At 37.0% G+C, this 14,596-nt stretch overlaps 1 protein-coding gene across 1 annotated transcript in view; it reads right to left on the bottom strand.

Annotated features, from left to right (window-relative positions):
- LOC146485820 (inner nuclear membrane protein Man1-like) overlaps positions 1-12,986 on the bottom strand; it is a 19,156-nt gene extending 6,170 nt beyond the window's left edge. Inside the window, exons 1-11 of the mRNA XM_085103165.1 lie at positions 12,127-12,986; positions 11,835-11,890; positions 9,149-9,227; positions 8,482-8,564; positions 7,088-7,170; positions 5,545-5,687; positions 4,455-4,556; positions 3,394-3,496; positions 2,827-2,989; positions 1,922-1,955; positions 666-753 (exon numbers count right to left, since the gene is read on the bottom strand). Of these exons, the coding sequence (XP_084959291.1) occupies positions 666-753; positions 1,922-1,955; positions 2,827-2,989; positions 3,394-3,496; positions 4,455-4,556; positions 5,545-5,687; positions 7,088-7,170; positions 8,482-8,564; positions 9,149-9,227; positions 11,835-11,890; positions 12,127-12,964 (1,772 nt within the window). The 5' untranslated portion in view covers positions 12,965-12,986. The remainder of the gene's footprint in view (positions 1-665; positions 754-1,921; positions 1,956-2,826; positions 2,990-3,393; positions 3,497-4,454; positions 4,557-5,544; positions 5,688-7,087; positions 7,171-8,481; positions 8,565-9,148; positions 9,228-11,834; positions 11,891-12,126) is intronic.
- Between the last annotated feature and the right edge of the window lie 1,610 nt (positions 12,987-14,596).

Genomic DNA, 14,596 nt, shown 5'->3' with positions numbered 1-14,596 from the left:
TAATTTAGTTATCAACTCTGCTGACAAAACGAAACATTCCTTTTTTGTCAAATCAAGCTGACATTCTCAACAAAACCAACATTTCTATCACAAATTTAAGATCAGAATTAATGCAAAAATACATTTCCCAATTCAAGCTCCAATTTGAAATTATTGGGCTAATAAACCAGGCTGAATATCACAGACTGTGAAATTGGAATTAAAAAGGGAAGATTAGAGACTCTCCACAACACTCTTGAAAGAGATCCACTTGTCCATTACTTCTTGAAAGTAATGGTTCCTTAGTAGTAACAACCTAAAATAACAGATCACCCTGTAAGCGCCAACGGTGACCATGATAAAAGATCACTTTGTTATAACGTCACTATTTAATCAAACATGGGGGCAGAAACGGTGCAGTGTGAGAGTGCTCGCCTCCCACCGATGTCTCCCAGTAACCATGTTCAATGAATTTCATGTCTGCTATTACTTACTGAGTAACACATATTATTTTTAGTTGTTCAGGACCACCTGAAAATTGCTGCTATCCAAAAATTGCAGCCCTTTAGGCCTGCTGATTCCAAAAGTGGCATTAGATTTTAAATTTTAAGGTAAACATTCAATTGATGCAAATGATTGAAATTGAAAACAGGATTTTGCCAGCCATGCAGTCACTGCATACTTACACATCAGGATCAAACATGTTTCTTATCTTCAGGCATGGCGTAGGGCTGATGACAGGTGGATTTACAGCTGATTGGAAGTTCTCAAATGCTAAAAGAGATTTTAGAACATTAACAACAACAATAACTATTAATAATAATTATTTAAAGAAGGCAGCACTGAGCTAATGCAAGGTTAATTAGTGTGACCCATTGAACAAGTATAGTAAACTAGTATAGCAACTGCTACACCCACAGATATGTAGTTGATTCTAGTTGATACAGGTGGATACCATTATTTAGAAATCAAAAAATGAAGTAAAGAAACTAATTGCTGACAGAATTAAGGTGGCCGAACACAGTTTGCTCGCGCTTTCGGATTCTGTTAGTGATGCTATTAAGCGCGCGCTAGGGTTGTGGTAAGCTAATACTATCGATCCCTCGATTTTATACCAAACGGGGTCACAAAGGTAAGTTATGCTCTTAAAATAACTCAGTTTCTCGTTTGTGAATCCTTCTTCATTTATCGCCGAACAAAGAAAGTGAGTTCGCAATGAGCTAAGCCTTTTTGTACGCTTTTCATCTTTGCTGAGAAAACCAAATTAAAAGCCACGCATGCGCATTTGAGCAAAAAATTGTGACTAGTTGTTTTAATGGAAATGAACTGTTTTCTAAGGAACTGCTCGTTAGAATTTCATGAATTTTGACAAAACAGTAGTTTTCTAAAAGCGTAACTCGCCTACAAACCAAAAACAAACTCTAACAGAGGGTTACTTCAAAAAACATTCAAGTGCAAAACCAACATTTACAGGAGATCTCTCTGTTAAAATAACATGAAAGCAGCATCACTATGTCAGTATTTTGTGAGTTTTTCTGGATACAAAAAATGGAAAAAATCTGACTAGTGCATTTTCTAAAAATTAAGGAAAACCATTATTTGTGGACGGTTAATAGCTTGCCCCGTTGCCAAGGCAACGGCACCTTGCTCAACAAAAAGTATCAAAATTTATTCCTTCTTTGTTAATCTTGCACCATGCTAATTTCGGGTTCTCAGAAGTACGTAGTTTTCAAATGATGTTTACCAATACCTCTATACTGGAAAACTGTGTTCGGCCACCTTAAACAGAGTTCAATTTTACACATCTGACCAGTTCAGAATAATCAATGTATGTTTTTGATGTACAAGTGTAATATTTTCCTTTATTTATTAATAACAGCCTTTTAGTTTAAAAGAGTTCAACAAAAAGAAAATAAAAACAATCATTGGAAATGAAATGTACCTTGTCCCTGCCAGTACTTTCCCTGTTTGTTGCCCTACAAAACAATGATAGCACAACAGTTAGAGTTTCTTACACCCACATCACATCACATCCCTGTGAGACCCCACCTAGAGGTACAGTACCCCAGGTTACACATACCTAAAACAAAAAAATGTAGTAGCTCATTCTTAAGCCAATGATACACAGTGCAACAGTGTTCAACATTAATTTAGTTGCTCTACAAATGCAGTGCAACGTGTAGCCTTGTTGCCTCCACTATGAATCACTTGATGTTTTCCCTTGTCATTCAACATGTTGAATGCAGTAGACCCAGCAACATGTTGAACAACCTGTTTCAAGATGCAACATCATGTGATACACTGGTCAACATTAATTTTGTTGTGATGACGAACTGTTTATCATTGGCTTCATACCTCAAACATAAGCCAAAACCTTCCTTTTTTGGACCGGCAGCAAGTGTGATCTTTGTTATAACTTCTGCCTGGAATTTCTGCTCTCAATTTTGCCAACCCTAATTCTAAAACATGGTTTTCATTTCTCCCTTTTGCACTCACAGTCTATTTTTGCAACCCTTTAAAATATTTCACTTCCCTTTTGCAAACTAAGAGGCTGAAAAAGGCATCCCTCTCAGGCAAAGACTCCCATTCAAGCCAACTATAAGGAGTACTCCTAGGGCATGAGGCAGAAGCAGCCAACACTGCACAACAATGTAACAAGCTTATAGGTGTATGTATGGGTCAATATGACCCAACTTGGAATTGCCCTCATTTTTTGCCCCCATGATAAAATTCTACAAGGTCCATCACAGTGAAGTAAATGTAAAAGCAGTCAATTTGATCAAGGATTGAAATTAAAAAAAGCTTTCCAGTAAATAAAGTGAGAAAATAAGCTAAATATGAACTTACTGAGCGTGAAAGTTTTGGGCTGTGAGGTTTCGGTGCAGCAATATGAATCCACCTCCAAACTTCAAAATCCTCCCCTGCTATTCTCTGGCTTTCGACTCGAATGCGAGATTCGTTAGCACTCAAAAACCGTACTGCTCTGGTCCAGGCCTTGGACAGCCTTTGTCTGTTAAGAAAAAAAAAAACAACATTCACTCTTTTCTTTGGAAGAGGGGATGAGGGGATGGTGAGCTACATGGTCAGCCTTAGTAAAAAAATTTCCAATTCTGGATTTATGAATTTAAAAACAAATCATAAATCCACAGAATCAATACTCCAGATCAATCCATGAAATCAAAAAATGGTGACCAACTGACGACGTCTTCCGACGAAACTAGTTTTGTAGTCGCATATGTAAATTGTATGTTGAAAGTAAATGCAAATTAGATTTTCCCTGATCAAGATGATATCTGATAAAAATATGTTTAAAAAAAAAAATCAAAATTGGTCCCCAAGCAAAAGGCCATACACAAGTTCAAAAACTGATCAACAACCTAGCATTAAAATGGAAGATAACACATTTTCACAAACCTGTCAGATGGAGGAATCAGCATATCTCTAACATGAGGAATTGGAAGATACGGCAACAAATTCTTCTCATTTTTACTGGCTTCATGGTGCTCTCGTAAGATGTCTAACAAATAAAAAACATACACATTATAGTCAGGACCTTCATGATTACAATCTATGGAGTCATTATCAGGGCTGACACATTAAATGAATGTTTAGAACTTTCAAAGAGCTTGTACTTTGCTGCCTCATACTGTATAAATTTATCACATGGCAAAGAAAGAAAATTTTAAAAAATAATTTGCAAGAACGGTCAAAATTCCTGCATGCTGATTAGCTTGTAGCTATTATCTGTAAGAGTACAGACAATAAAAATGACATCAGATGTAATGCACACGCTTTCCCAACAGCTTGTACTTTTTCCATGTTATTGTACAAATCAACAGCAGTTTTCTATAGTCTATAAGAGTATCTAGACCATAAAATGACACCATAAAATGTTCAAAGCCCACAAGCTGCACTTTAGTTTTGAACATTATTTTTATGATGTCATTTTATCGTCTACAAGAGAAAAGACTGTACAAAACTGCCATAGATTTGTTAAAGGGGGATTAACTTTAAAATTAGAGAGGTTTTAAATCAAGGGTCACAAGACCAAATCCAAGGTAAGAGAGTTATCTGGCCAATCAAAAAAAAACATCATTATGAAAGAATCAGAATTTAATCCAATATGCATACATGCACCCAGTCATCAAGCGTGAAAAAATGTGTGATTTTTGGTTTTAGTTTGGCTTCTAATAGACCCTTTGCATAAATGGCGCCCAAATTTAAATAACAATACTTGATACATCCTAAGCCTCGTGTTTATGTTTCCAGACAAAGGATTTTTCACATGAATATGAGGCTTAGGATGTATCAAGTATTGTTATTCAAATTTGGGCGCCATTTATGAAAAGGGTCTATTGTTTGAGAAAACAGTGCCCAACAATCATAGGGCACAGTAAGAACAAAAACCAAAGCAAAAAAACGTAAAATTACTTTCAACACTCAATTGAAAACTGCTCTACACAATTTTGCCTTACCAATTATACTTTCCACAAACTGATACATCATTCTTGTCTCTTCTTCCTCTCTCCTCCATCTTTGCCGCACAATGAAATAAGCAATCACTAGGCCACCAATAACTAACAAGAAAAAACAACTGTGAGCTTAGGGGGAAAGCAAGATGGTTACAGGTTACTTGTAAGACTTTGTGTCAGTACTAGAATGAAATGTACTAGCAGGGTTTTCAGTTAGCTTAAATAATTTAAAATATACAGAATTTTACTTGATTTAATAACAAGGAGGCAGTTCTGTGAGTAGGTGACACAAAAAGCTTTTAAAAGGCACTTGTAACTTCCTAAATCACATATTCAGTGATAAAAACAGTTAAGTGCTTTGATACAAGACAACGCATGTGATCATCACTAAATATATAAGTTACATTATAGTATCTTATTGGGGGAATGGTTATGAAACCTTGCCATCTTCAATATAATTATGTCCTTGAAAGGGCCACAACCGTGCACAATCCTTCATTTTAACGTTCCCAATACAACTGAATATCTCAACAAAAAATGCTCCCTCTACTGGTCCAACACAGACTCAAAATCTATAGTGGTCTGTGCACACCCAAGGCCAAAAATGCTAACAAAAACATTCATGAAAGAAGGCTACTCTTGTAGTTTGCCTGGTTTCATAACTGTTGCATGTTATTAACTATAGTTATATTCACTTTCAGATGGGAACAATTTCAAAGGATTTTAGTCATAAGGACAGATCATTAGGGAGTGGACAGAAAGGACAATCGGATATCTTATCAGACTAGTCAAAAATTTGAATTCAAATTACTGTTTCAGTAGTATCAGGGTTTTCTTTTAGCAACCCGCCAGTAACAGGCATGGGAAGCTTTAATTTATGATCGGTTACTTCCTTGTGAAGCAGCTTATTCAAAACATCCAGGAAACTACAGCGGATGGAACAATACTAGCATGTAAACTATTTTCTGTTTTTTGAGGCTTAGATTGTTGATCATTCCAATCAATGAAATCACCCTTCATTCAATTCATCAGAAACTGATTTGAAGAGCACTTTATACATGCGCAGATATTCTGTTTTGAGCAAACTACTCACCAAACCCAATGACAAAAGAGAGGTAAGCCAATCGGGACATTGCTTCTTTGATGCGGCACAATACCGGTTTAAGGGAAACTGAAGTATCAATCCACCTCACATTACTAATGTCAGCTGTTTCTGTATCGTTTACATCAAACAACCTAAAGGACAAAAAAAAGGGTCAACAGAATGATGATGGACCTTGAGAAAATTCAGAATATTCTGGTGAACTGTAATTTAAGTAATGCAAAAATGTTACCAATGAAAGCTTTGTAGCAGCAATAGACGGACTAAGATTCTACTGAGTTTGGCATAAAACATGTCTCAGATGAAACATTGTCGATCATCAGTTGCCGAATAAGCGGCTAAATGAAGTGCATAAACTAAAATAAGTGACGATTTAATGATGATGATCAGATAATAATAATAATATGTGACGAAAAACCGGTAAAATAAATGTAACAAAAGGCGAAGAAAGGTACTAATATGATACGGTTAAATTGAGGTACTTAAGTTGCATATTCAGTGAAGGCTGGTCTCATTGAATATGTGTGAGTTCCTTGTTCTTGAGTTGAAATCATGTGGAAGCCCAGTCAAGGATCTTAAAATGATCACCAGCTGAGAGCTGGCGACAAGTTTCCAAACCAGCGAGTTGTTTGAAAATATGCAAGTTTTTGTCGTAGGACAGATGTTCGTGAATACACATAAAAAGGTGTCTGTTAGTTTCACCGAAATAACAGGAGCTACAGACTGTGCAAGTAAACTTGTAAACTACACAAAATTGTAGCCCTCTTGGATTGGGATCCTTAACTCCAAATACGAAGTGAACAGTAACTTGATGTCTAAGTCCTGGCAAAATTGCTTGGCTATGGTTTTAATCTTGCATTTTGCCATGTCTGAAAAGGGACCAACATAAGGTAATTTATAGTGATGGCAATTATCCTGGTGACCAGTAATCCCAGGGGCCCCACTCACATATTTTAATGACGGGGGGAGGGGGGGGGGGGGTCAGACAGAGGTTCATATTTTATACCCAAAAAAATCCCAACTTCAGAATTTGTCTACCCAAAAAAATGCCTACTTTTTTTCGCATACCCAAAAAATCCCTCAGTGTTTTTGCATCAGCAAATTTTATTATTTATCTCCTGGAAAGCTAACACATGCCAACTTCAACTTTGGTTTTGATCAAAAACAAAACAATACAAAAACAAATACAAATAGATTACAATCTCAGAAATATCCTGTAATACCACACAAGCAGTAATTTGCGCTTATGTTATTGTTGATTTGAGCTGATGAAAAATACAATACCCAAAAAAAAAAAACCCTGTGTTGTTTTCACGACCCCAAAAAATCCCGGCGTCTTTCATAGACCCAAAAAAATCCCTTTCGGCCAAAATGTCAGACCCAAAAATATCCTTCGGACCTCCCCCCCCCCCCCCCCCCATCATTAAAATTTGTGAGTGGGGCCCTGGGTCAGTAATAATCTATCCATTCACCATATTCATGTCTCCACTTGCTTGTTTGTTTGGTCTACATTTAACCTGTCAGTGAATAATACCTTAATTTCCAATCCGGGTTTTTAAGAATAAGCTCCAGTATTGTGTTTAGGATCAACTTCCGCTCATCCATCTTCCTTTTATTCTGCAATGTTAATGAGAGATTGAAGCCATTAAAAAATCACATAAAATAGACTGCAAATTGTAGAACTGTGAGTGCTTTCCATTTGCCAGAATCGGCCAGTCTGTGAATTGAATGCTTCATTTTGAAGGGATGGTACAGTGAAATCTGGTTAATAAAGACACTAATTGGACATGCCAAAGTGTCTGTATTAAGCAGGCTCTCGGAAATAAAGATCACGGACACATGTTTTGGCTAAGAGGCTAAGGCAGACATTCTTACAGCAACAAGACATTTTCATTTTAATCTAACTGTAAATGTAACAAGTTCAAACTAAAGAAACCTTACGTTCATATATCGTAGTCTCAGACTAAAACTACTTTATTGTTCTTGAAACAAGACAATGGAATCAAAGTTCTAACAGCATCAACCTCCAAACGGAGGCTGATGCTGATAGCAGCAAGCAAAGGGCGTCAAAGAGGAAGAAGGATACAAGCAATTACTGCAGCAAAAAGGCCAAGAAAGTGAAACTTTTGTGTTGGCTTAGTAAGCAGAAAACTTTGTTAAAGGACTACAGTACAAAGGTCAAACACCGGAAGAAAGGCAGACTGATCAAACATGTCAGACTGTTTTGCTACTGTTTTTTAGTAAAAGAATAATTTATTGTATTAGCCCGTGGAAATCTGTCCAAATTTGAACTGCGTACAATGTCTACAATCTGCACATAATTGTGACTATGAAAATAGAGTACGCAAATAACCAGTGTCCGTAAAGTGGAGTTGAACGATGTATGGGATTTTGTCACTCGGGACACAGAAAAGTGTCCATTGTCAATATTAACCGGTGCCCATATTGAGTGGGTTAATTTTAGTGAAAATATATGAGCTTTGCTTCGGGACAAATGAAACTGTCCGTTATATCTGGGTGTCCATTTTAAGCGGGTGTCCGTAGAGCAGGGTTACACTGTACTGCAAAATCTTGAAAAATAATTTCTCTAAAACTGGTGCACACTATTTTGAAGAAATTTGAAGGACTAGGATAACACTCATCCTTCACATAAATATTGATACATTCCATTTACAAAAGCAACTTATGTATCACTTTTCCTGTATCAGACATAAACAGCCAACACTTTGAGAAACTCAAAGCACATCAGTGACCAAACCTTTATCAATACTTAGGGGATCATGTCACCAGGGTGGCCAAATTATAATCTGAATTACAATAATTATTATATATTTTCTAATATTATTGCAGTCACATTTTATTATTTTATGCAAACATTGCACAACAAGATTTGACCAGGTCAAATCCCCAAGAGTTTTCTGAACTTACGTTATCTTCTCTGATTTGCTCTCGAAACTCATCCAAAGAGGCGTTTCTGCTATCCACACTCGAATCTTGACATTCAAATAAACCTGAAGTAAAAGGTTTATAAGTGGAACAGTGTCATGTAAGAGACAACACATGCAAAGAACCAGTCCAGTAAAACTGCTCTCAGTTATTGGTCTTTACAAACTCGACTGAAACTTTTTTTTTTATCTAAAGAAAGGGTTGATCGTATTTGTGCTTCTGTCATTTTAACTGGCATTCTTCAACAAAGTCAGTTTGCATGGAATTCTACAGGAAAACCAATTAGGTATTTAGGCACATGAGGCACTTGCCATTTAGCCAAAATTTTTGGTTAGAAATTTCAGAAACTTTCCATGTCAAATGAAAATATTTTTTCCGGTCATTCCAAACTTGCAGTCTCATTGGCTGATCAAAAAATATTTGTGTTGGTGCAAGAGGATAACAAAATTAATGGAAATAAGAATTTTGTGCCAATGAAATGGTAATTTCCCTTCCAACTGTCTGGAAAGGAAAAAGTGAGGTACCTCTAAGGTTGTCTGAAATTTCCGTTTGATCCGTGCGTACCATTTTGTAATTAATAACAGGTAAAGCCAAACATTCTGGCAGAAGAGAAAGTGCCACAGTTTTTGTTTCAGGCCAGCTCCATTACCTGCTTTTGTAGTAAGCTTTTTATATAAAGACTGCGCATACAGTTCACTGATGTTGACCAATGGCGCACAATCAGGAGGCTAAAAGACAAGAGAAACAGTGGTCAGAGGGTTGGTGAGTGTACAAAATTTAGCATCACTTCAAATAAAATTTGTTGAAGCTCAACTTTGATTGATTGGTTGATTGATTGATTGATTGATTGATTGATTGATTGATTGATTGATTGGTTGATTGATTGGTTGGTTGATTGATTGATTGATTGATTGATTGATTGATTGATTGATTGATTGATTGATTGATTGATTGATTTGACTCTTATTCAAACAACTATTTATGCAGGTCAGGAAATGTCAAATTCAGCATGGCTGAGCTGCCTTGAACCTCATTACAAAAGCAAGTCTAAGCGCAAAGCTTTTCATATGAAAATTAGTTTTGTTTATACATGAATGAAAACTAATTTTCAAAATAAAAACTATGCAAGAAGCCGCACTTTCATAATGAGATTTGGTAATAACTTATAGTGGTTCATTCTTTATGTGAGATTAAATCCAAAGAGTTATTCTTTGGATTTCATCTTGCCAGTGTGACACCACACCTTCACATAACTTAAAGTCAGTTTGCAATCAAGTTCATTACTCCATTAACTCTAAGTCTTGAATTATTTGTGTGACTGAGTAATTCAGATTGAGAAAATTCATTCACTGAAAGGACCTGAAGAGGTTTTACCACCTTGTATGCCATGACACAAAAACTGTTCTAAAGTGGACACTAAGTAGCTTTTCTTGTTCAAGAAATGCTCCTGGAGCACTAAGAGAAAGATATGGTCTTCTTTTCACAGGGTAAACGTCCAAGAAAATTCCATCCTTCTACTTCCCACTGTAAAGAATAGTCCAGTTTTGGTTAGCCTCCACGATAACAAACAGTTATTTTGGCATATAATATCGCTGTCTCTCACATTGTACACAGAAAAATATTGGCTCTTTGAAAAAGCTAAGAATTTGTGCCCTCCCCCTCTTCCCCACAAGGCAGCAACAGGATAAAGCTGTCAACAAAATGGGAATCTTAAGCACAACAATGCAACCAAAAAGGTAACCAAAAAATTAAATGTGCATTATCTGAAATACCCCACAATCATTCTAACTGATTTAATTTGGTCAAGGTGGCTGAACTATCCAGGAGCTAAATTCATAGGCATCAGCGTACAGGCAAATTTTTTTTTTTTCAGGGGGGTTGAAGATAATTTTACCAAATGGATCTTATCGGCTGGTGCACAGAGACAGTGGTGTCGTGGCTATCTCACAAACTCACAAGAAAAGACAGAGTTTTCATTGCACTAATACATTCTTGACTTTTTCTTGCAATAGTACACTCTTGGTCCTGGCTTGTTCATATATTTCAATTAGCATTACTGCAATGGCTGTCGTTAACACTGGGTTGATAGGAAAGTATAGAAAGGGGAAAAGGAGAGAGGATTTTTCCATGTATTTCTGATCTCTTCTTTGCTCTCCAAATTCTAGACATCTGGAAGGCTATTTACAAAGCACTGTCGATTGATAGACAGCACCTGGAGCTGGTCAATCTTTGAAAATGGCTTCAACTTTGCATTTTCATGAAGTTTCTTGAAGACGACATAGAGAATGTTTTACAAAGTGCTATTCCAAAGAAAACCAAGAAAGCCACAAAATATGGAATGAAGATTTTAAAGGCAAGTGCAGAAAAATTCCCAAAATAAAATGGTTTATGTAATACCAACTTCATAGGTAAACAAAACAAAGCTGTCAGAGAAAAGTTGAACAATTGCAGTTCTTGTCTTGTTTTTTGGTTTTTAACCCAAAATGGAATAAATTATTATTACAACACCCATTTAACAACAAACCAGGCCCTAGTTGTTCAAAGGGCGGATAATTTTATTCACTCGATAGTTCGCTATCCGACAGATAAAATGTGTGCAAGATTTTCCCGATAGTCCTATAATTTGTGAATAGAGTAGAAGCATATGTCAAATTTAAGAATGGGAATGTGTGGAAAACTTGCCAAAAGCATTGGTTGGAGTATATTTGCTCGACTGGATAGCGACTTATCCCGTGGATAAAGTCATCCGCTCTTTGAACAACTGGGACCAGAGCTAAATTAAAAACTGTGTAACTTTGTTTTATTAAATGATGAACGAACTTTAATGAATGAATTTTGCAAATGCACCAGTTTGTCAGAATGTGCATGATTTACCACACATCACTGCACAAATGTATCAAACGTAATGAAATAATGCTTTTTTGTTTGATATATCGATCAGTGGGTATGCTAAAACAATAATTAGACAGCTCGCTCTCAGTTTCTATCGCCTTTGATAGTTGGCTTGGGGTCCTCACCAACTGTCAGCCAATAGAAACCTCAAGCTTGCCGTCTAATTGTTAATTAGTTACATCCATTAGGGATCTTAAGGAGTAAACAATGGTGACAAGAACGTAAGAAAACAATTACTTAATCAAATGGAAACGTCGTCGTAAGTGTTTACTTCAAATGAACACACTGTACCTGATATTATGTGAGGTTATATTAGTCCTAGGTTATCACCAGTGCACACGATAATGCACACTCATTAAGAAATTAGGGCTAGCCAAAATTAGACATGTAATTTCTAAATAGCATTGTTATTAGTTAATTAAGTAGATCAACTACATACATACCTTATCTCTGGAAAATGACATTAACTGTTTCTTCCCTTTACAAAGTGGGAGTTTCACTAAAACAAGATACGAAATTCTGTTAAAATAACTAAAGGAAAACAGGTTGAAATAATACAAACTGATTACATTTGAAGAACCGATCAAATCAACTTTGGATCGAACCTAATTATATTAATCGTTTTCAAAATAAGAATGCCAACTTGTACAAGAACTTATGACAAGCAATTGTACTTCTCTGAATACTAATAAAGGCATTAAGAATTCAAAACACAGGGCTTTATTATATTCTTACCTAACTTTTCAAGGAGCTCTTTCTCGCTCGAGTGCCCCTTGAGGGCCGCATACAACACGGTAACCGCTATGCAAATTATGGCACTTATCACCAATAAGATCTTTCCTGTCGAGGGCCAGAAGGAGCTAGTTTTCGCGTCTTTGGCTCCAGCTTGTCTATCTCTAAGGGTCGTGTTTAATTTCGACTCAGCAATCACGCTTTCCTCTCCTTTGTCATACGTTGAAGACAAACGCATAGTCTCTGATCTTTCACTTTCAGCTCCCTCACGTTTTACTGTTCGCCAAAATCTTGGTAAAACACTTGCTCGACTTTTTGGTTTGCGATAAACTTGTCCGTCTTGATCTGGAAACTCGCCATTATTTCCATCAGTAGAATCTGAAGTCCTCTCAGGAACGCTGTCGATAAAACTTGGCACCCGCTGCCTTAAATTACTTCTCCGCAACGTTGGAGACGGTTTTGTCTTTTCCAATCTTCCCGGAGATTCACCGTTACTAGCCGTTGCCTCTCTACGCCTAGCCCTCAATTCACCTGGATCTACAAAAGTGCTTGAATGGCTAGGCCCTGCGTCTTCTTCATCACTGGAAAATCCAAAACGTTTTCGAGAAGGACTCTCGTTTCTGGTGGTTGCAGGTAACGACTTGCGGCCTGGTGAAGTTCTTCGCCTAGGGGGTGTCTTTTCTTTGCGTATCCTACTATTACTTTGCTCATTCCTCAAGCGCTTTAGTTTCCGAAAAAGAAAAGTCCTTGTACTGTCTGTTATGGGTCCAACGTCTTCACCTAAAGCCTTGAGCTGGCGACGCAACTCCACATCAGAAATATCAATGTCTCTGGTCGCCATTTTCAAAGGAACTGTTCTGCAGGCCAGGTTACATTGCGTGTGACTATTTTTGGGCAGAACCGCTGATTGCCCAACTTGATTTATAAGGGGATGATCTAAGGGGATTTGTAAAACCTTTCGATCATCTTAGGGAATTATAGAAAAAAGTATTCTTAAACTTCGGAATTAGTCTACAGAATACCCCTCAGTGATTGGCAAATTACTTAATCACATGTTCGATGTCTGAAGTTATTTTAAAATCCGGAAGACAAAAATATTAATACAGGAAATGATGAATTTATTATCCTACTTCACTGAAAAAAAAAATTGTCAAGAATTTTTGCCACCGTTATCATTCGGAGTTCTGAAGGTTACTGACAACTGATATCTGATAAAGAGACGAATGTTACAATAGTCAATATTTAGCTGAACATCGATTAATAATAATAGGTAGGTAAGGAAGGTAAACTCGATAAAAATTAAGAGCTAAAAAGCTTGTGGGATATAATATCATGTGGTAATAGAACCGAGCGGAGTCCAATTCGATCTGTAATCATTACGAGCGAGGAACGAAATCAGGTGACAATTTGCTTCATCACGAGATGGCTGTGACAAATAAAAGAAAAGGTTCAAGGGAGACGTTTCGGAGAATGAAGAAACAAACTTTTTCTTCAAGAAATACCTGGTAAAAAAGACCCCGATCAAGGGCAACAGCCCTATTTCAGCGCGCGCAATGGCACCTACACTGTCCTATTAATGCTCTACTCATGCGTGATGATAGCGAGTCAGCTTCGAGAAATTGTATTACAGTTATTATCAGTTCATTCTTAAAAAATTCTAGCAAGCAAAGGGCTTTTAACACAAGGTAAGCTATCTACAGATTTTATAAGCAACCGACAGTGCAAGGCCGCGCTAAATACACTTGGTTTGTTTTTTCGTGAAAACTGCGCGACTTCGGCTTGTTAGACGTACGTTGTGCAGCCTCGCCAAAGACACCGTCATTCGTAAGAAGTCTTTTTTCATCTTCTTTCAAAAAAAAAAACCGCAAGTTGAACTGAGCCATTATAAACATTACAGTTCCCATAGTTTACCTAGTCAAAAAATGGCAACAGTTTTATGTAACGCTTAACTAAAAATGTATCGCCACACATTCGACTATCAAATTAAACTGAAAGACCAACTAGTTTTGTGCGTCTTCAACGAAAACAATACAACTTACTTGCAGATGACGTAAAAAAGTTTCTAGTTGAAGGAGAAAATGACTTTTGTTCGTCATAATGTTTTTCCTTACCAGAGAAATCACAAAAGTTCTTCTTGATTTGCTCTTAGGTGGATCGGGAAGGCAACTTGCATGCAATTAACAAGGAGGAACTAATCAATATTATGAGAAGACAAAAGACTCAGAGCTACTCCCTGGCTAGCCTCCCTTAGGGGTTCGTCACGCGTTCCTGCCCCTGTGGGGCAGGAACGCGTTGACGAACCCTTAAGAACGTCTGCGTGGGAGGCTACTCCCTGGCGCCTGTGTTAGCCGTTTTAAATCTAGCTTATATGTGAGTATGTTTTTTCAGAGCTAAATTGGTTTTTAAAGCCTCGTATGTTCAACATCACAGGTCATTTGTGCCTAATGATAATTTATTTTCCTCTTTTGAATTC

Source organism: Pavona decussata, unplaced genomic scaffold (genome assembly GCF_977016875.1).
Source record: "Pavona decussata unplaced genomic scaffold, jaPavDecu1.1 SCAFFOLD_25, whole genome shotgun sequence".
Classification (NCBI taxonomy): domain Eukaryota; kingdom Metazoa; phylum Cnidaria; class Anthozoa; order Scleractinia; family Agariciidae; genus Pavona; species Pavona decussata.
This window is presented reverse-complemented; position numbering and strand designations above follow the sequence as displayed.